At 44.8% G+C, this 21,463-nt stretch overlaps 1 protein-coding gene across 1 annotated transcript in view; it reads right to left on the bottom strand.

Annotated features, from left to right (window-relative positions):
• Positions 1–18,324, bottom strand: part of STIMATE (STIM activating enhancer) — a 47,785-nt gene extending 29,461 nt beyond the window's left edge. Inside the window, exons 1-4 of the mRNA XM_014520964.2 lie at positions 18,210–18,324; positions 11,406–11,454; positions 9,307–9,402; positions 4,602–4,723 (exon numbers count right to left, since the gene is read on the bottom strand). Coding sequence (XP_014376450.2) covers positions 4,602–4,723; positions 9,307–9,402; positions 11,406–11,454; positions 18,210–18,324 — 382 coding nt within the window. The remainder of the gene's footprint in view (positions 1–4,601; positions 4,724–9,306; positions 9,403–11,405; positions 11,455–18,209) is intronic.
• Positions 18,325–21,463: the final 3,139 nt, after the last annotated feature.

The following is a 21,463-nucleotide window of genomic DNA, read 5'->3' on the forward strand; positions in this document are numbered from 1 at the left end:
CAAAATAGAAAGGAAGCAATTTTTTAACCCACTCCAAAGGTTTTGCTTAAAGATACAAGAACTCACTGAATCTTTTCAAGGTGATTCTGATAAAGTATAAATCTGTTTTACATTGATCATACAATATTTTGGCATGCTACAAGACTCTCATCCCTCCACAACTGCATTCCCTCAGAATTCTGAATATTCTTCTACCTTTCAAGCCAGGTAGGATACAGAGAAAGCACTTGCTTTGACTAATGGAGGAAAATCAGGTGTCCATATTGATTCTTTTTAGATATATTGGCAGACTTTGCGAATCACAACTGAGGTACTAACATGGTCACAGACCCTGGTAGAAACAGTTACTCTTACAATGGTTCTGTTAATGAGAGTACCCAGGTGGCAGTAAAAGATTAAATAGTCTTGTATAGGTGAGCATTTAATGAGAGCATAACACAGGTTCTAACCTCTTGAAGATGTATTTGTGAAGCTGTTTATGGAGGGAGGGAATAAGGTTTCTCCGTGATAATAGGAAAAGGGTCCAAAAAGAACCTGCAAAAAGTTCTGAAAATATGAATTTCAGCTGTTTTTCTCATCATTGGGAATTCAAATGAATAAAATGATTTTGCATTTTATATTTATTTTATATTCAATCCAAATACCTCATTTTAGAACTAGAATGTTCCTGACTCTTCAGGGCAGCCATGCATTTACTTATAAATGGCATGAACTCTTAATCAGCTCTATAAAAAGAAACTACTTTTGAATATAAATTTTGATATCATTTTCTTCCTTGAGGAAGCAAGGAAGCACACATTTCATTTTTTTTAAACAAGACAAGAAACAAGGGTATCCTCCATATCAAGACAGACTTTGAAACTGAGGAATTTATGTTGCATCAAGTAATGAATCACTATAGATCAAGGTTAAAAAAGGAGATGTGCTCGTAGAAAAGAACATGAGACATGGTTATAATACTTCTAGAAATACAAACAGGAGAGTTCTATTTTAATTAAACTGAGTTAAATAGAGTTCTATTCTAATTAGTCAGTTTAGGCAGAGTTGAAAGCCCTATTTTTATTTACATTTGCAATCAAGATGAAATATAAACTTTTCAGCAGGCAGATTGGATTTTGGGTTACTTTTTTAATCTGAAAATTGGGGATTTTTTTTTTTTTTAAATCAGAGAAAACCAGGATCCCTGGTTATAAAAAAGATAATGAAGAGGGCACTAATAATACAATGAGTTTATACTTTTGGGAGATATTTCATTGATTTGTCATCTTAATGTGAAAGAAAAAAACAAACACTTCGTGAGATTCTTTAATATTTTCTAACATGTCACAAAAAACCATCCCATGGTTGACCAAATTAGAAACTTCAAGCTCTTGTTCGTTAACCCAGTCATAATAACTGTCCAACCCTAACTTACTTAACAGTGTATTATAGTGCAGATAGAAGTAACTTTTGAAATATTTCCATGGGAAACAAGCTTAGAAATATTTATAAAAAGACACAGTTTCAACCAGGGAATATATTCAGCCTATGGAGTTCCCTGGGTGGAACATTTCAAAATGCTGTAGCCTCCTCTAGTGCCAGCCAGAGGACACTGGAGGAGTCTGCAGTGACCTGCAGCTGGAACTCTGCTCCCCCACCACCACTGGGATCCTTATTCTCCAAAATCCCACAATCTCTCTTTCATTTTAGTAGAGGTAGAGGGGATTGGGGATAGATGGACCAGCTCTGGTGGTAGCAGGGGCCCAGGTAAGCAAGGAGCTGGTGGGGGTGGGACTACTAAGGGGGAATGCAGGAGGTCCACACAGGGACCTGGCAATGCCTGAGGACCCAGAGATGCACCTGGCAGGTTTAACCACCCTGTCCTCATATACAAGTAACAAAGTGAAATGCTTCAAAATCGTACCTCATTTTAAGATATACTATCTGGGACAGCTTCAGCCACTTCTGAAATGTTTTAAAGGGCTTGTGCATTTGTAGAGCTGGCCCTCTGAAACATTTCTAACACCTCTTAAACATTTCGCTTGTTACTTCTGTTTGCACCCTCAGATTATCCCATTCCACCATTTACCTGACAGAAATACTTGTTCACAGTTGTTTTGCAATGATGCCTACTATTGCTTCATTCGCATATTTTGTTCTGAGCTAAGTTCAGAGTCTGCAGATTAATTAAAATGCAAAAACTTGTAGAAAACTATTAGAAAACTTAAGATCAAACTGGCAATGGAAACAAGGATTAAATTAAAATTAAAATATGTACACAACTGGATAGGAAATGCTCAATGACTAAAGCAAATGAAAAGCTCCTATTTTTCTTAATGCAAAGTATAAATTACTATTATCAAGAAAAAATACAGATTTCCATCCCATTTTCTACAGAGAAATGTATATGTAGGAACATATGTAAGTGGTATTAATTATGCTGATTTGAGGTCGTTTGACCTCAGTGCTCTTTCCTGTCATGGCAGGGGGTCGGACTTGATGATCTGTCAAGGTCCCTTCCGACCCTACAAACTATGAAACTATGAAACTATGAGGATGTTAAATGTCTTAAAAATAACTGAGAGATGATAAAAGTGAAATTATACAGTAACACATAAACTTGAAATATCAGCAGTTTCCAAAAAAGCAAGTTTTACATATTTCTTCAGACAATTTTTGTGGCTTTACCAACACACAAAATATATTTCTTTTCTTCTTGAAACAGGGGAAGTGAATATAAAGTACTAAGCATGCAGAAAGTAGACAGAAGATTTCCTTTATCTTTGAGCTATGGTGAACTTGTCTACTGATAAGAATACTACATTTTGGTCTGAAAATTAAAATGCTTTGTTTTTTTTTCCCCCCAGAGGATAGAACTAACAGTACCTACACGTGGTCTTCTTTGACCTGGCAACCCTGGACCCAGTCAATGAAGCAAAATATCTAGGGGTGGTCAGACAGCAGTTCACAATTAGAAGTCCAACATAAACAAATCAACTTTATATAAAAACATATAAAGTGTGGTTATTACAGAAGAACTGTTCCACTATACTGTGCCTCTGACAGCATTTTTACCACAACATCTGATCTTAAAGGCTTAACAATTAAAATAATTTGTTCAGGAATTAGCCACAAAGTTCACAAGGTACCAATATAATAGGATTATCTATTGACCAATCACCTAAAAAAATTAAAAGGCAACATGTTATAGTATATTTAAAGAAGATGATATTCTGTGTTAAGCAAAAAACATCTAAGTTAAAAATATGTAATTTTTTACATTATTATTTGCAAAGCATAACTGCGCTCATGCAAGACACAAAACATTATTCTTGCCTCAAGGAACTAACCATCTAAAAGTTTATATATATTCCAGGCATTAATCTTTGTTCCAAACTGTAAGATTGAGGGATCTGGATTAGCCAGATGAGCATTAATAGAATGGTGCAACTTGGAAAGACTGGACAGGACACCTGGAGATTTCCTCAAGTATCTTCAACTAGACAAAATTTGGAAAGCCTCTCTCTTTTCCTTTATATGATGGCACAGTGAGAATTGAGGTAAAGCTTTCAGATTTAGTTTCACCACCATGTCATTCCTTGACCAGCAGCAGAAAATTTGAAATAAACATTCTGTGGCAACACAATGGAATGAGCCTTTCTGTATATACACAGACCAACTTATAATTCTTAAACAATACAGAATTTTTCCTTTAATTGACTATGGTAAGAGTGGATTTATCTTAAACATCACTAGAGGACTCGCAATCCTTTATCAACAGAAGCTGGAGGTTCAGTTAAGTTAAAGAGTTGTGCCTAATTGACCTGACCACAGCCTTCAGAAGGGGATAATGCCAGATGAAAGCTGGGCATGTCTACATGTGCATTAAAGTGCTTTAGTTAATACACATTACATCTAGTACCTTCATTGTGAGAAAATGTGCATTTAGTCTGTATTAATGTGCATTAACCAAAGAGCATGAGGCACTTTTACACATGCTCCCGCGGTGGGGGTGGCACTTTAATTAGAGCGGCTCTGAGAGCCACTCTAATTAAAGCACCTCCATGTCTTGTGTATCAGCATCCCTGCACTTAAAAATGGCTGTAGGGGTGCTTGAGCTAAAGCTCATTCAATGAGCTTTAGATCAAGTGCTTCTGCCACCATGTTTAAGTGCAAGGTCACTGATACACAAGACACAGGAGGCTGCTGGAATGTGGCAATTGCCACAATCCAGCAGACTTGATGAATTGAACCTGCTCCATTAACTAAATAGCATTTTTTTAGTGACACTTTAATGCGCATTAAAGCACACATATAGACGAGCCCACTATGTTGAAGTGTTTGTATGGAAATTAGCTAAGATTTTAATGTCTAATAAACTTCACTTATTTTTCCAAAAAGGATATCTTTCAAACATGCAACCTAGGTTAATTAAGTCTTTAGAGGGTTTTTTTTTCTTTTTAATATATTAAATGGCTTGAGATTCAAGAACTCAACAGAAATCAAATGTTAGAACTGAGTATTATAAACGTTGTGTGTAATGATTTTAAGAAGGTCAAGTAAAGTGTCATTGTCTTGTTCTACTATGTAAGTGATTTCATTGCAAGGTTAGAAATATTTACCATATTCACCAAAACGAAGGGACTCCCACTGTTGCCATTCTACTATGCTGCTGACTGCACGCACACCAGCATAGATTAACAGCATTCCTAAAGTGGCATCAAGCAAGAAATTTATAAGGTACCTGGAAGGAAGAAAAAGTGTGTAAGGAAGAACAGTGAGCATGGTCAGCCTTGTCTCCTGATGCTAGGGATATGCTATCACTGCAATGGACAAAAGGTATATTTGCATGCTTCTCTGAAAAGTCAGGATATCAGTGAGATTTAAAAAAAATGAATAGGCATTTGTCCTGTAACTATATACTAGACTTACATTTTAAATAGTTTTAGAGCTGTCCTATTCTTTTGTTCTTCAAGTTAAGTTCCAAATTAAAATTCCATGTACAATTTGCAATTTGCACGTTATGGGTTATCCGGCCTAAATTCTACATTGTGGGGGGAGGGTCAAATATACCTGCAGAGCTGCTCAACCTGGCCTGTGGAACTATTCATGGGATAGGTTTGATCCCCTTATTCTACATGAATGCAGGAATGTTATTCCTAAACATCCTGGACCAATGCTTATCCAGCTTCCTCTTGAAAACCTCCAAGGAAGGAGATTCCACAACTTTCCTGGGCAGTCTATTGCACTGGCTCATTGTTCCAACAGTGAAGAAGTTTTACCTGAGATGAAACTTAAATCTACTTCAGGGAAAATTAAATTAGTTCAGTGTTAAGATGAAGGACTGCTCTAATTCAGCTAAGGCAGTTTTCGATATTCAGAATGTTTGTGTACAATGCCACAAGTATCTTTAGACAGAATAATTAAAATACTTTGATGATGCAATCTTCTATGTCAATAGTTACACAGAGTTGATGCATTCCTATTTTAAGAGACTCCTGGTATATGTTATGTTATACACTAGGACTGTGCAATTTAAGTGGCTGGGGACTGTACCAGGGCAAGCCATGGGTCCCTTGGGCTGCACAGAGGTCCCCACCTCTACTGCACTGTGCACCTGTGCCCTGACCCCCACTGCTGCACTTTGGCACTCACTCTCACCCTCAGCTTCCCCATAGCACCATGTTACCATGTTGTACTCCTCTTCTATCCATGCCCCCACCAGGGACAGGCTGCAAAGCTGGAGGAAGAAGGGTAAGTCCAGACTCCAGCTGCTGTTCAGATGAAGTGAAGTGACATAGCAGGAGCCTAGTGGCCACAACTTAACCGCTTGCAGGCCTCAAGCAGCCCAAAGGCCATCAGTTGGACAATTCAATTATCCACAGGGATTCATATAGGATTTAAGTTCATATTTATATTCTACCTCCTTTCAAATACACTGCTACCTAGGATTCTTTCTTCCAGGATGGATGATGTGCCCCTGTAATAAGGGTAACGAAGCTTTAATTTTCTTACATATCTGTAGTGGTAAAATTTGGCCCCTGCTGGTACCCTCTAATGATTAGAAGAAAAAAAAAAGCTGTGTTGATGAATAAACAAATATTAGAAAGCAGGCACAGGATATAAAAAGGTAAAATGGTAGTTTCAAGAACTGAGGGGTTAGATTTGGAAACTAGCAAACTAGCCTTAGCTTAGGGAGAGGCTAATAGAGTATAAAACCTCCAGAGATTCTGTTGACGTGCTTTACTGTCACAAGCTCATACACACAACTTCCTGGTAGGAATTGGTACTTCTACAAATTTAAGTGTTAATCATAAAATGCACTGAATGAATATTGTAATCACAGAAATCATAGAGAAGTAGGGCTGGAACGGAAAGTGTTTCATAGAATAATCAGAGTGATACTATTATTGCTGCTGTAAAACTGGAAAATACAGTGCTGTTGCTTATTCATTTCTAATCAAGTCTTTAAAATTACAATTTAACTATTATGAGAGTTTTAAAAGATACCAAAAAGAATCTTCAGAATCCTTACCTTGCAGCTTTCTGAATTATAGAAATGAACTCTCTCTCTCGCCTTCTCCAGGTATTTTTTATTTTGTTCTACAAAAATAAAGTGCTATGACAAAGCCATGTGTTCAGAGCCCCCTGACTTTACTGGGCCAAAGGTCTGCTCTCCAGGCAGGGGACAACAGAGGGCTTCTTCACAGCTGAAATAGGCTTACTGACAGGCCTGTGAGTCTATTTTCTGGCCAACCCAAGAGCTAGCTGCAGTAGGTGTATAGCTGTCTGAGAGTCCTTTAAAGTTCCCAGTGTGCTGGCATTTGAGCACCAGAAATCCTTCAAAGTTCCTGAGTTGCAGGCAGCAAGGGCAATGGGGCTCCCTGTGAGACTGGTGGAGATAGAGGCTGATTAGGATCAGTCCCTGCCTTCAGCGCATGCACAGGGGCATGGGTGAGGTGGCTCCACACAAGCAGCAGCAGGAGCTCATTGGAAGTACAGACTCCCATCAGCTCCTGCCAGTGCTTGCAAGGATCCCCCTCACCCTGCAAGGGTGCTATGTGATCTTCCAGCCATGGGGGCACACCATGCACTCCTGGGGCTGCTGGGACCCAGTGCCTGCAGCTGCTAGGTGCTACTGGGACTGAGTCCCTTCAGCTGTGAAACTCCCACCCCAGCTATGCACGGCAGAGACCCTGCTACGCATGCAAATTAAAGTTGGATGGCAACCAGTTATAAAATTAGTATACATTTTCAAGGTCTAACTTCATAGTTGGTTGGACCTTTTTATGTTGTGACAGGTATTTCGCATCTGTAGCTGCTCAGTTAACTATGCAATTAACCAGTTAATTGTGTAATACCTGTAACGGGTAGAGAAACCCTATGAGCTACTCCACATACTGGTGATAAATGCTGTATAACACTATGGAGTCATATTTAATATTTGTAAACTAAAAGTACTATAAAAATCTGCTGGACTATGCACTGTTACAAAATAGAATAGTTCCAGTGTTTGATTAATAATAAGAAAAATAAGTGTACACAATATGGCTGGATTGATTTAAATCTGGAAACAGAAACTTTGATTTAAATAAAGATTTTTTAATATTGCTGTTCATTTGTATTTTCTAATATTTTTTGTAAAGGAAGAGAGAGTTTTCTTGGTCCTTTTTTCCTAACTTGTTAATTTATGCAAGTATGTACCTTAATATTCATTAATTCAGATAATAATTTTATTTTATTTAATATATTAAGATTTTTTTTATTTTTGTCAAGTTGTATTTAGATGGATTTTGGAATTTAAATAAAAGGCAAAGGAATGAGTGTATCATGAGAATGCATCTAAAACTGAATATTCAACAGCATTTAAAAATATTTTTCTGAAAATTAAATAAAACTGCCCTAAATGAATCTGGATACACTTGAAATACAATTTAATCAAAATATGTTTTGAATGTATTACTTAATTACTAAAACTGAAAAAAGCATTATCTGTATCTGTTAAATTAGGCTGTTTGTTTCTGGTCACCATCTCCCCCAAGATTTTAGGACTAGTAAAGCACATGCTATCCTGTTTGAATTTTGTTCACTTATAGTTTTTAAAAGGAATTTTTATAAATTGAGAAAATCAGTTTTTATCCAGCACATCTGACAAATCTACAGGCAAACCCATAAGTCATAAATTTAAGAATTTTTAAATCTTACACTATATGATGAATGCTTTATCCAGGCTACCATAGAAACATTTTAGGCTTACACCATTTGTGTATAACTACACGTTCATTTACCCTGTCAAGAGGCAGGAGGGGAAAAAAGTGTCCAATTGGTATTTACTTATAGTTTGTGGAAGCTACAAGAAAACTAAGGAGGAATGAGTTAGTAATTAGTTGGTCTAATAAAAGATATCGCATTGCAAAAGGAGTTATGTAACTTGACAATTTACTGAATAGCTGTTGCAGCCGTAGTTGGGGTGGTTTACAAAGGGCAACTCTTTAGGCCCAAAATATTAGGTCACTAAAATGGTTTCATATAATCTACTGTCAGAAGTTTAGCGTGTGGGGTCCTTTGGCTAGGAGCCCCTTTAAAAACAAAACGAAACAACCCTCCCAAACCAAACACAAACAAAACAACCTCCCCAAATTATATTACCCGTTTGCTTCTGTAGCAGCTGTTGAAAGGTGGAGTTGAAAAGTGGAGTTGAAAACTGTCTCAAAACCTTCAGATTTAGTACACTGTTATGAAATACTTATCCATTTAGTCACATTGCTCAGAGCACAGTATTCATGTTTAGATGCTGAGGAAAATTTCTCAGCATTAATAAAGAGTGAAAGTAATGCTGCGCAAACAAATACATTTTGGGAGACGGCACACAGATAGGAGAGTCATTGCAAAATATCTCTGGATACCACTTTCACACATCATGAATGCCAGATTGGAAGAAAGGATGATTTTGGGGTACTTAATGAAGCCCGTATCAGATCTTTGCTTTCTAAGATCCCCTACTGCCTCCTTGTCCCCATTTCCATAAGTCTTGTGCTAGTTTTACCTTCTCTTATGGTTCTCCCTAATATTTTGCTGATGATACAAGGTGCTCTTTTCTTCCTTCAGTACAAGGTGTGTCATATCACAACACTTAATAGGTCCTACTGACCGGGAAGGGACCAAAATTCTGAAGCTTGACTATATGTTCTTAAGGTGAGAAGTTTTCAAAGGATTATTTGTTTAGCCTCAAAATGATTTTTCTTCCATTCCACCAACCATCAACAGAACTTTAGACTAAATACAGCTGCTTTTTCTTAGAGGGTAGCAGACTCAAATGGCACTTACAGTGAACAAGGGTCCTCTTCGGTAAGGTCCGATAAATACACATTTGCAAAGTGGATGAACAACATCCCTATGGCTTGCTTGGAAGTATCTAAAAACCTGTACAAAATAAAGACTGGATTTCAAGAGGTACTCACATTAAGAGGTAAAACACAGTAAAGTCTTGCTAGTTCATATTAATTAGTTGGAAAGCCATGCTAATTATTAAATTGTTCAAATTGGCAAGTCAATACACAGAAAAATAAAGCTGGCAAAGTTCAGCTTTATATGTGGTTTATTAGTCTGCCTGTAAATATTCTATCATATACTGGTAAACAAAGTCTTAGTAACTTAAGACCATACTACCACATCTTCTATTACAATTTAAGCAATGAGGAGGTACTCAGTATATCATTTGGATTACTGAAATTTAGTGGAGTGACACTAAATCTAGCCTGATCTTCAGTGGGCTTTTGTATACAACATAACGCAAGATCTTGCTAGAGACTGCAATCCTTTTTTGGTTCATGCATAAAATTATATCACTGGCTATTGTATCTGTGCCTTAACAACTTGGTAATGCAAACCAATGTTGATATTTTAGTCTGAAAGTATAAATAGCTATACTGGCTTTCAATTAACAGTACGTTAACATAAGTTTACAATTACACAACACAAATTATTCTTTTCATGAGTAAAAAAAGTGGAAAAAGAAAATCATTTTCTAGTAAGATAAACACTTGTAAAAAATGCTTATTTTTTTAACTATGTGCAGGATCAGTTTCAGCAGCAGTTACAGCCCTATCAACAATGTCCTCTTGATCAAAATGAAGTCACTGGACATTGTAGAGTTCTGCAAGAACCATAGAGAGACCTAGAGAAATTGGAGGATTGGACCAAAAGAAATCTCATGAGGTTCAATAAGAACAAGTGCAAAGTCCTGCATTTAGGACAGAACAATCCCAAGCACCAGTACAGGCTGGGGACTGACCTGCTAAGCAGCAGCTCTGCAGAAAAGGCCCTGGCGGTTACAGTGGACAATAAGCTGAATTTGAGCCAGTGTACCCGTGTTGCAAAGAAGGCTAATGGCATACTGGACTACGTTAGTAGGAGCACTGGCACCAGACTGAAGGAAGTGATTCTTCCTCTCTATTCAGCACTAGTGAGGCTACATTTGGAGTACTGTGTTCAGTTTTGGGCCCCCCACTAAAGAAAGGATGTGGACAAATTGGAGAGAGTTGGGAGAAGGCAGTGAAAATGGTTAGAGGCTGGGGCACATGACTTCTGAGAAGAGAAGACTGAGGGGGGATTTAATAGCAGGCTTTAACTACCTTCAGTGTGGTTTCAAAGAGGATGGAGCCAGACTGCTCTCAGTGGTAGCAGATGGCAGAAAAAGGAGTAATGGTCTTAAGTTGCCGCAAGGGAAGTTTAGATATTAGGAAAACTTTCTCGCTAGGAGGGTAGTAAAGCACTGGAATAGGTTACCCAGAGAGGTTGTGTAATCTCCATGCTTAAAGGTTTTTAAGACCCACCTAGGGATGATATATTTGGAGATAGCTCTGCTTTGAGCAGGGGGCTGGACAAGATGACCTCCTGAAGTCCCTTCCAACTCAATTTGCTTCTATAATTCCTTGATACCTGAATTGATACTCATTTATTTGATGTCTTTTTTTAAAAGTTGGATTAACGTTTCCATAGCCGCCCCCCCCGCCTAAATTAACACCAGAAAAATATGAAATACTGTGTGGAAACCTAAGATATTTACACAAACCTGTGCATCAGTTGAAAGCTAAAATCTACCAGCTTTCAAAAAAATGTCTGCTATATAAACTCAAGTTTCTAGACACGTTGGACCAAATTCTATCAATTAAATACACAACTCTAAATGCAAAATATATTTTTAAAAATGTTTACAGTTTTCTAAGTTGCATGAAATAAGAAAAAATAAGCAGGGGAAATATATCGCAAGGCATGACTAATTTACCATTCCTCATTTCAGAATATTTGACTCCAGAAAAGTGCTTTCAGATATTTTACACTGTATGCAAGTGATCATTGTTTCACTTACCATAACATCTAGAAAATAAAAAGCTTTCTAAGAATCATTAATATTAAACACTTACCATATCCTCCAAGGACGTCTTTCATGCTTTGGTTCTCTGAATCTTTTTACTGAAAGAAAATTAGAAAAAAAATGGCTATTCCCAAAGTAAGAAAAACATAAAACCTATATCAGCCTTTACTACTCTAATGCTATAAATTAGATCCTTTTTTCAGGGATATGTTTCAACACATCGTAATCCTGTAGGGACATCGCCTGAATAACAATTCCAGTTTTTTTCAGTTCCAAAGTTCTCCGTACTTTGATAGTCAAGTATTACAGATTACCAGGAATCCAGGTTTTCCATTTGCTGTGGAAAAACACAGATTTTCTCATTTAAAGGAGAAAAATGCAGATTTTCCCCTTTAAAGGAGAAAAACAGGAAACCTTGGGTTTCCCCTTGCAGGCTGGAAGTCTTCCAGCTTGCAAGGAGCTGCTTGGAGCTGGGAGGAGGGCAATTGGAGGCAGGGGGCGCCATGTGCATGCAGGAGGTGCCACATGGGCATCATACAGCCAGGTAGGGTGGTGGGTGCAGCCCTAGCAGCTAGATACAGGTAGGTCTATGTGGGGGGGCAGGGGGGGGGATTGGAGGGCCAGGACTTGGGGGCCATCTGGGGGGCTGCTACAACTGCAGCCACTACACCCTGGCCTGGGCAGGATAGGGCCTGGACCCCTCACCCTCCTTCTGCTGCCCGCATGGCCTGGGTCACAGTCATGCTCAGCTTAATGCCACTGCTGTGGAGTGGAGTGCAGTGCTTAGTCCTTCCCCCTGGGCTGCAGCCCCAGCCCCAGCCGATGACACAGTGTGGCCTGTGGTGCCCCAGCCACTGCCTGTGCTTCCACGTGAGGTGTGCTATATGCACCTCATGGTGGAGACCATCCCCATTGTGTCCCTTCTGACCACTATCCTGTGAGTTTGCATGGGTGTGGGGGCAGCTGGGGACCTGCCACTAGTAGGGCTGGGGGGAGCAGGGGGCTGTGGGTCAGGAGTGAGGGGCACTGGCAGGGCTGGGCTGGGGTGGGGGCTGTGGCTTGGGAATAGGGAGCAATGGTATGGGCAGGGGCAGGACACCAGCATATCAGGGATGCTCAGCACCGCAAGGCAGCAGGGGTGACAGCTACAGCTGGACCCTCATCCTGGTGAGCAAAGGGGGCAGGGGGAGTGCTGCTTTTTGTATGATAAAAAAAAAAGTCAAATGCCAAAACATATAGATATTAGAATTTATTTTATTCTAATGATTGAGGCACTGGTACGCTTCTATTTTTTTTTTAATTGTAAATATGTCAATACAGTGTGTTCAACTGATATCTATATATACAGTAGCATTTCATTTTAATCGTGGAAAAAAGTGGATTTGGGGTTTTTAAATCGAAGAATCTGGGAGTTTTAAACAGAAAAACTAGGATCCCTGCAGATTGCTGTGGCATATAATATGCAATACTTTTTGTCATCACCCTGGCAACATCAGCTTTTCTGATTGTCCATCCAGTAGACAATAATCCTTCACCTAAAATAGCTTAGCAGGCTCAGTCAGGATAATGCAAAAAATAATATAAACATATTCTTCTATCATTACTTCCAAATAAACGAGGAAATATTTATTCATTCTAAAGTTCAAATTGTGCAGAACTCACCATTTTTAGCATCCTACAAGGCCAGAAATTAGAAAGGTACATGTGTAAAACTAGTCTACCTTATTGGTCAAAGACATTACTTAATGAAATGTATATTTTATGGGTGTCATAACCTGATCTTTTTTCTTTTTATGAAAAACCTAAATTACAAGTAGTAAAACAGGCTTTTACATCAAAGAAGCTCTCTACAAAAAGGACACGCTTGTCCCATTTTTTGTTATAAAAACATTAAGAGCAACTCCAGTTTATAAGTGTAAGAGATGAGATGTTAAGGTATACTGTTAACACCTGACTACAATTTTTAATATAGTCCATATGTGGCTTTCTTTTAGGACAGTGATTGTTATGTGAAACAAAATAGTACACATGCTTGAGATTGATACATGCAGCCCATTCAGAAGCACAGATAAAATGATGGATGGAAAAACTAGTCAAATATTACTCTTTAGCAAATATAAATGAAGAAATCTATTTTTGGACTGGGGCAGGAAAGCGAGAGAGGAGGGAACGCAGAGGTAGCTGAAAGATAACAGATCATTAACTAATTTTAGAGATGGTCATTTTCAGAGCTAAAAAAGGGAGAAATTTCAGCAGCCGTTTTATTTTGGAGGTGTTTCGGGCCATTTAGGCACTCGAAATACCAAATCTGAATCAAAACGGAAGGCTCAGAAACATCTCCAAAATGAAACATGGCATCTGAAACGTTTCAGAAATGATTTGGAGATGTTTTGGAACATTAGGGAGTTCTGGAGCTGGGCTTGCAGGGGAACAGCTGTCTGCTGCTGCCCTGCCATGTGACTTGACTCTGCAGAGAGCATAGATCTGTGCTGGGGGTCTCATCGCCACTGCTGCCCACCCCCTGCTGCCCTGATGATGTGGGGCTACATGGGGCATGCAGCAGTGGCGAGGAGACCCTGGCATGGATCTCTGCTCTCTGCAGAGTCAAGTTGCATGGCAGGGCAGTGCTAGTCCCTGCCATGCGACCTGGTTGTGAAGGGAGCAGAGATCCGGTGCAGCCCAGGATGGACAGCGGTTGGGAGGAGATCCCTGGCATGGATCTCTGCTCCCTGTGGAGCTAGGTCATGCAGCAGGGCAGTGCTGGTCCCTGCCGCGTGACTGCACTCCACAGGGAGCACAGATCCGGGGCTGCAAGGGGTGGGCATGGGGAGGAGATCCCTGGCGTGGACCTCTGCTCCCTGCAGAGCCAGGTCATGCGGCACGGCAGTGCTGGTCCCCCGCCTCGCGACCTGGATCCGCAGGGATCAAAGATCCATGCAGGGGTCTCCTCGCCTGCATGGAGGGTAGTGGCCCTCCCCCTCCCCTGGATGAGCCACCCCACAGCCTCATCCTGCTGCCCGCTGGGGCCTTGCAGCCTCCAACCCCAAGCCCTGCTGGGCTTCAAAACAGACTCGGAGATGTGGCCGAAATGAAACAGGACAGTGATCCAAAGCACCGGAACGAATCACTGTCCACAGAACGGCCGAATCTGAAACCGAATTGAAACACAGCCATTTCGCACAGCCCTAGAAAATAGCACGCATGTTAGGGATAAACAAAGAAAAAATAAAACAAATGATTCTTCCATAATGCAACATCTTTTATTTCAAGCTCCCAAAATGGAGAATAATGAAACTGCAAATAGCATTCTGTGAAGATGCTGTAAGGCTGTAGATATAGTTTGAACTTTTGGTGACTCTGCAGCCTGCCGGTAAAGGAAAGTAGAGGAACGTGCATAAAAGATCAAGTGCCGTGCACAAAAGATCCATTATTGCTTAAGTGTCGTGTGAAGATTACCTGTGGGCTGTGTGAAAATTGAGTACTATGTGCAGTCTAGGTATAAAAGGATCCTTCCCCTCAGAAGGTGTGTGTCTGCGGGTGCCTGAGTGCGTGAGGCTTGTGAGGGTCTAAACTTGTCTGAAGGCTTGCGCACCTGAAAGAGAGGCTGTAAGGAAGAGTACAAGCCTGAAGGATAGTTCATGGCTGAAGTTACCCAACACTGATAGACGTGAGGGTAATACTACTGTATCTCAAGACTACATCATTGACCCTGTGACAGGAGAATACTTGATGGTAGTCCTGGTTCATTCTGTCCTGTCCCCAGTTGTACTACTTCGTAATTTCCTTAGGTAAATATCACCCATCCTTCCCTTTGTTGTTATATGTTTGTAAGTCTAGTATGGTCTCCTATATAGATACATATATAGTGTAAATAATAGGCCCTAGGGTATAGGTAGTATCATAAGCTGTTTTTTTCAATATAGTGTAATAGAAATAGATTTTGTATTTTCTGGTTGTTATTTGTAGTATTTAATAAACTGACATAGTTTGATCAAGTTTTAAAATCCATGTTTGAGCATATTATTAGAATACATTGGGGCCCTTCTAGGGCAGTCTATCTAGTTGATAGACACTGGAGCGTGGACTGTGCTCATGAGTCGTCGTCCCCCCCACTGAACTATTAGTTGGCTAGTGACTTTGTTCATCTAAGTCAAGTTCCCAGCCACTAATACCGGAGGCAATTTCTCCTTATAGATCTGGGGTGCCTAATTTGAGGCCCATTGAGCCATGGAATCCGGCCTAGGGGGCTCCCCACAGATCAGCAAATTTAGTGGTGGGGGAAGAGTGACCATGAATGCTGTCACCCTCCTCCCACTGCCAAATTCCCCAGCCCAATGCCGTGGGTTGGAGCTAGGCCATGCCCATTCCCCCTGCACAGTCATACTGTGGCCAGGCCATGCCTCCTTCTCCCTGTGCGGCTGAATTGGGGCCAAGCTACACCTCTCCCCGCCATGGGGCCAGGTCGGAGCCTTTTTCCCCCTGCACGGCTGGATCTGGGCCAGGTTGCCCCATGGCCCCCTCTGCACAGCCAGATGGAGTCCTGCTGTGCCCACCATAGATGCCAGATCAGGGCCACTGGCCATATCTGGCCCATGGACAGACCAAGCACTACCCATCCCATCTGGCAGGAAAAAAGGTTGAGCACCATTGCTCTAGATTATTCTGGAAATGAAACAGGTATCATATATAGAAATTAAGTTCTTTATAAGAAGATACACTGCTCTGTGTGTATGCATACTGTTTCCTGCCCAGGGATTTGCCATTTAACTGAATAAAAAGCACAATAAAAGGTCAAATTGTATTTTAGTGGGCAATTATTGGTTAGGATTGCTACAGCAGTCCAGCTGGCACAAGGCATAGTGTCCCCAGATACCAATTGGCTGGGCCCCAGAAGCTCCTGTCTATTTGTCTCATTCCATTACTGTGGCCCTAAGGTCCACCTGGCTAACTTGTAGCCTCTACTGTGCAGGGTCTAATGGATGAATGAAACAACACAATTCTGGGGACAACAGAGGCAAAACACAGGATGGTAGTGTCATGTGGGTCAAGGGGTCAAAACGTGAAAATGAATGCTCCTGACGGGAACACCGAACAGAGCCCCCCAGGCCATGCCCACTGGTCCTCAAAGGCATTCAAGGAGTCGGTGGACACCGCCCAGTAGTGCTCTGCTCAGAGGAGCATGCAGACCAGTGAGAGAAAAGCAGCCCCGCAGTCCCTGGGCACCTTCCCGGCCAGAGCCTCCTTCCTGGTCACATACAGGTCCCACTTGGCCAGGGCCAGGAAGAGGTTGACCAGGAGGTCTGAGGGCTTGGTGGGGCTGCGGATGGGCAGTGTTCCCTTTAAGCTGCATGGCATGCACAGCCGCGCAGGTGCACTCATGCCTCACTGCCAGCACGCCTGCGCATGCCACGCAGCTTAGAGGAAATGCTGCGGATGGGGTGTCCTTAAATAAAACAGTGGGGGCGGGGAAAGTTAATCCAGAACCTCAGGAGGGGGTTCCAGAGGTGGAGGTGGCGGGGCTGCAGCCTGGCACACTCGAGCATCATGTGTGCCAGGACCTCCCTCTGCCCACTGAAGGGGCAGGAGACCAGGGTGTCAGTAAAGCTTGCTACATACACGCCCGTGGCAATGGCTCCATGGAGAAGCCACCAGCTGAGGTTCCCAGTGGCTCGTAGGATGAGGGTGGAGTACAGGCTCAGCCACTGGGGTTCCCGAGCTACACCCTCGCTGAGCAGATCCCACCACCTGGTGTCTGGGTGGGACATGAGGGCAGCATGGTGGATCATGCAGCATACGAGTGTGTAGAGGTGGCGACGATGGATGGTGGAAAAGTGGACTGGCTTGGTGTCCTCCAGCTGGCTGAGGTGGTGGAGCAGGGAGCACCGTGAGGCCAGGCGAGGTGCTGGCCATACAACAAACCCTGGTGGGCTGGAGGACATGGGGGAAGCAGGGGAGCAGGGACTGCCATCACACAGGATCTGGTTGACAAAGGCAAGTGCGTTGGGAGGTAAGACAGATTTCACCTCCTGGACTAGGTGGCAAGTTGCATGCATCGTGGGTAAATCCATGCAACAGGCCAGTGCAGTGAAGTCCACCCACACCCACCTACCATAGTCCAGGAAGTCTCCGATAGAGGTGACACCACCTAGGGCCAGCCTCTGTCACAACCAGGGCGCCTCTGCTGTTGGCACCTCCAGCTGGGGGTTCCAGAAGAGGGGCTCAATGAGCAAATCAGCACCCAGGGTGAGTCTCGCAGGGGACCTGGAGGCAGAGACCAGCCTCCAGGCCCAGAGGAGGTCCTGGTAGAACTCTGGCAGCCCTTGCAGGGAGAAGCCCTGCAGGCCGAGGAGCTGCCAGTCATACTGGAGCCCCCCCCGATGTGGCAGAGGAAGGCATGCCCCAGGTGGCCCCATGCCGTGTGGCTACCAACACTGTATAGCAGTTGCTCCTGGGCCTGAAGGCAGAACATCAGGACCTAACTGCGCAGGTAAACCAGGCTGCACTCCTGCAAGGGGAGGGTCAGAACCTCTGCAGCAACCCAGGGCTGTCCCAGCCAGAAAAGTTCCAGCGCCTGTCTCCAGAGTCCAGCTAGAACCTCAGAGGGCACTAGCAGGGTGTGTAAGTAGTGCTAGAGCATGGACAGGACCAGCTGGTTCAACACCGGTGCCCTCCCATGCAGGGAGAGACACCGTAGCAGTCCCATCCATGGTTGCAGCTGCTCCGTCACCCTTGCCTCCAGCTGGTGCCAGTTCTCCAGCAGGGAGGGATTGGGGGGACAGGTAGGCCCCCAGGTAGAGCAACAAGCCCATGCTCCAGTGGATGCCTCGGAGCGTGCGGGGGGGGAGAGTCCAACTGCCACCCACTGTCAGGCCAAAGCCCTTGACCCAGTTGACCTGGGCAGAGGAGGCCACCAAGTAAAACACCTGACAGGCCTCCACCTGCACCAGGTCCTGGACCGTGAGGGGCATGTCGTCGACATACACCAACAGGACCAGTCACACCACTGGCTCCCAGAGCTCCAACCCTGCAACCCGCCTCCAAAGGAGGATAAGGAAGGGCTCCAGGGCAAATTCATACAGCTGGCCTGACAGGGGTCAGCCTTGATATACCCCTTGCCTGACCAGGATAGGCTCTGGCTGGGTCCAGTTGATCTTAACCAAACACTCCCTGAGGATGCCCATGGCAGCCTGATTCTGCTCCCTGCCTAACCAGCCTTGCACATTCAGGGTGATGTTAAAGTCCTTGCTAAGGACCAGACATTTGCGAGGGTTGAGGGTGCCAATGTAAGTGGCAGAAGCCCACCAATTCCGGGTCCTTTGCAGGGGCATACACGTTCAGAAGGTTCAGGACCAGCCCCTGCACTTGGACCCAGAGATGCAGCAGGTGGCCCGGCACCACCTCAATGTCCTGGAGACCCTCTGGCTGTAGGCCTGGGGAGAACAGTATGGCCACCCCACAAGAGGTGGCCAAGAAGTGACTAAAAAAAGACCCTGTCTTTCCACTCCAGCCACCAGCTAGGCTCATTGACTGAAGTCATCAGGGTGTCTTGCAAGAAGGATTAATAGAGCTAACCACACACTATCACGCATTAATAGACGCATCACAAACAGGTCTAGGGAGGTGATACTTCCCCTCTATGCAGCACTGGTCAGGCCACAGCCAGAGTACTGCGTTTAGTTTTGGGCGCTGCACTTCAAGAGGGATGTGGATAACCTTGACAGGGTCCAGAGAAGGGCCACACGTATGATTAGGGGCCTGCAGGATAGGTACTATGAGGAGAGGTTGAGGGACCTGGATCTCTTCAGCCTCCATAAGAGAAGGCTGAGAGGGGATTTGGTGGCCATCTATAAGTTTGTTGGGGGGCGGGGGGGCAGCAAGGAATAGGAAATACTCCATTTACCAAGGCACCCCTTGGAGTAACTAGAAACAATGGCCACAAACTGACAGAGAACAGATTTAGACTAGACATCAGGATGAACTTCTTTATGGTGAGGGTTAGCAGAATCTGGAATGAGCTTCCAAGTGAGCTGGTGCTCTCCCATACCTTAGAGGTCTTTAAGAAGAGACTGGACAAACACCTGGCTGGGGTCATCTGACCCCAGCGCTCTTTCCTGTCCTGCCCAGGGCAGGGGGTCAGACTTGGTCTGCTCAGGTCCCTTCCAACCCTGAAAATCTATGATATACCACAAGGTACCCCACTCCTGAAGGAAGGAGAGCACCTGGCATCTCCGGAGGCCCTCCCTGTAGCCGTGGACATTGAGGGTTGCAATCTTAAATGACCTCATGGCTGGGGGGGGGCGGGGGCAGGGAGGATAGACGGTTCGGCAGGGGCCTTGTGCACCTCAATGCCCAGCATGGGGCCTGCCAGCTCACACAGTGCCTTCCCATAGGCATAGGGGGCATCTACAAAACTGTGGGCCCGCCTATAGATCCAGGCATTGCAGTGTTTGGGTCCCTTGCCTTCCCCTACCAGCACCTTCTCAGTATCAAGGACGCTGTCAAAATCTCCCGTGGTCCAAGGTGAGCTGCATCTTGCTGGCAGACAGCTGGGTGTACTTGAGATCAAGGAATGCAAGTAGCTCGTCCCCGGGGACTGCCAGGACTGAGGGGTCCACCAGGCTCCATGGAGCCCGCCGGTTCTCAGGTGTCCTTCTGGTCCTGGGGCTCAGTGGGCTCCTTGGTCTGAACCCTCCGGTCCTCTAAGGCCCTGGACTCAGGGTGGGACTGGGAGAGCTCTGCAGCCCTTTTGGAATAGGGGTGGGGGTAAGTGTGAGGGTGGGCCTCCCTCACAAGATGGCACGGCAGAGCTGGAACCCCAGGGGCTCTGCACAGGGTCCCCAAAAAGATGAGCCTGTTGGTCACGGGACCCCACCTCAACCCCCTTGGGTGTGGGACCACAGGGCGGGCTGGTAGCAAGGCTATTCTGGGAGGGAGGGGAAGGAGACCTGCCAGGCCCCGGGGTGGCGTTCGTGCCTGCCTCAGGGTCCTGGGAGAGAGTACCTCCCCACTCAGGACTCACTGGGGTGAGCCCAAGGGCCCCAGTCTCCCCCAGGTCATCAGAGGAGAGGGCTCCACTACTGGACCTACCATTGGCTTCGTCTCAACCTTGGCGCCCATCGTCTCGGGGGGGCAGGCCCAGGATAGTGGAATACGGGCCTCTTCCATGGGCCCTGCTCCCTCTCTCGCCACAGCTGCTGCCTCCCTCCCTGGGACCCTGACAAACTTGGTTGAGGGGTAGGGTTCCCTCAGCTCATGGATGGGTTGGGTGATGTAGCTGGGGTGCCAGGGTGGCCCAAGGGGGGAGGGGTACTGATGGCAGGGGGACCCCTCTCACCAGTGGGACTCATGGATATTTTTCCCATCTGGCCCAAAGGGCATTTGTGACAAGTGCCCCCGAGGCACAGCACTGGAAGCAACACAGGTCCCCCAGGGTATCCTCTCACCAAGGCCCCCTGAAAGGGAATCATGAGGCACCCCTTGGCCTCCAGGCATGCTCCCGCCACCACCTGGATCATGACCTACCAGTGGAAAGAGTTCATGTGGCAAAGGCTGGGGTCTTGGCACCCCAGAGGGAGGGCTACCACCAGGGAGATAACCCTCTCCAGGGTGTGGAGCTGGGGGGGCAGGGCCCAGTCAGGGATATAAAGGTGGGATGGAGCTAAGGACCACCTGGGTCCCTAGCTCTTCTAGGAGCTTGAGAGGGATGCATTTGCCCTCTACCAAAAGCCCCCTCTCCACCGCCTTTTGTGCGGCAGCCTCCAAGGCAAGCGAAAAAAACCCCCTTGCCATGAAAGCAGGAGGCCACCACGATTTTTGGGGGGCCCCACCACCTGAGCCAGGGCCTGCACCCAGGTCTCAAAGTGCAGGTTCTCCTGCTTGGGTAGTTGGTACTTCACCCCATGCCTGCGGGCGAGTGCCAGGAAGGCGCCCTGCTGCCCAAGCTGGAAGGGGCAGCATTGGAGGGTCCAGGCCCTGCAGTTGTGGGTCGTCCTGGAGACACCTGGGCATAGCTGTGGCTCCCTCACTGGGGGGCTGTGTTGGTGGGGCCAAGGCCAAGCTGAGTGGGCATGCTGGCTAGAGTAGCACACCTGGTCCCCACAGGTGCTG

Source organism: Alligator sinensis, unplaced genomic scaffold, assembly GCF_000455745.1.
Source record: "Alligator sinensis unplaced genomic scaffold, ASM45574v1 scaffold78_1, whole genome shotgun sequence".
Classification (NCBI taxonomy): domain Eukaryota; kingdom Metazoa; phylum Chordata; order Crocodylia; family Alligatoridae; genus Alligator; species Alligator sinensis.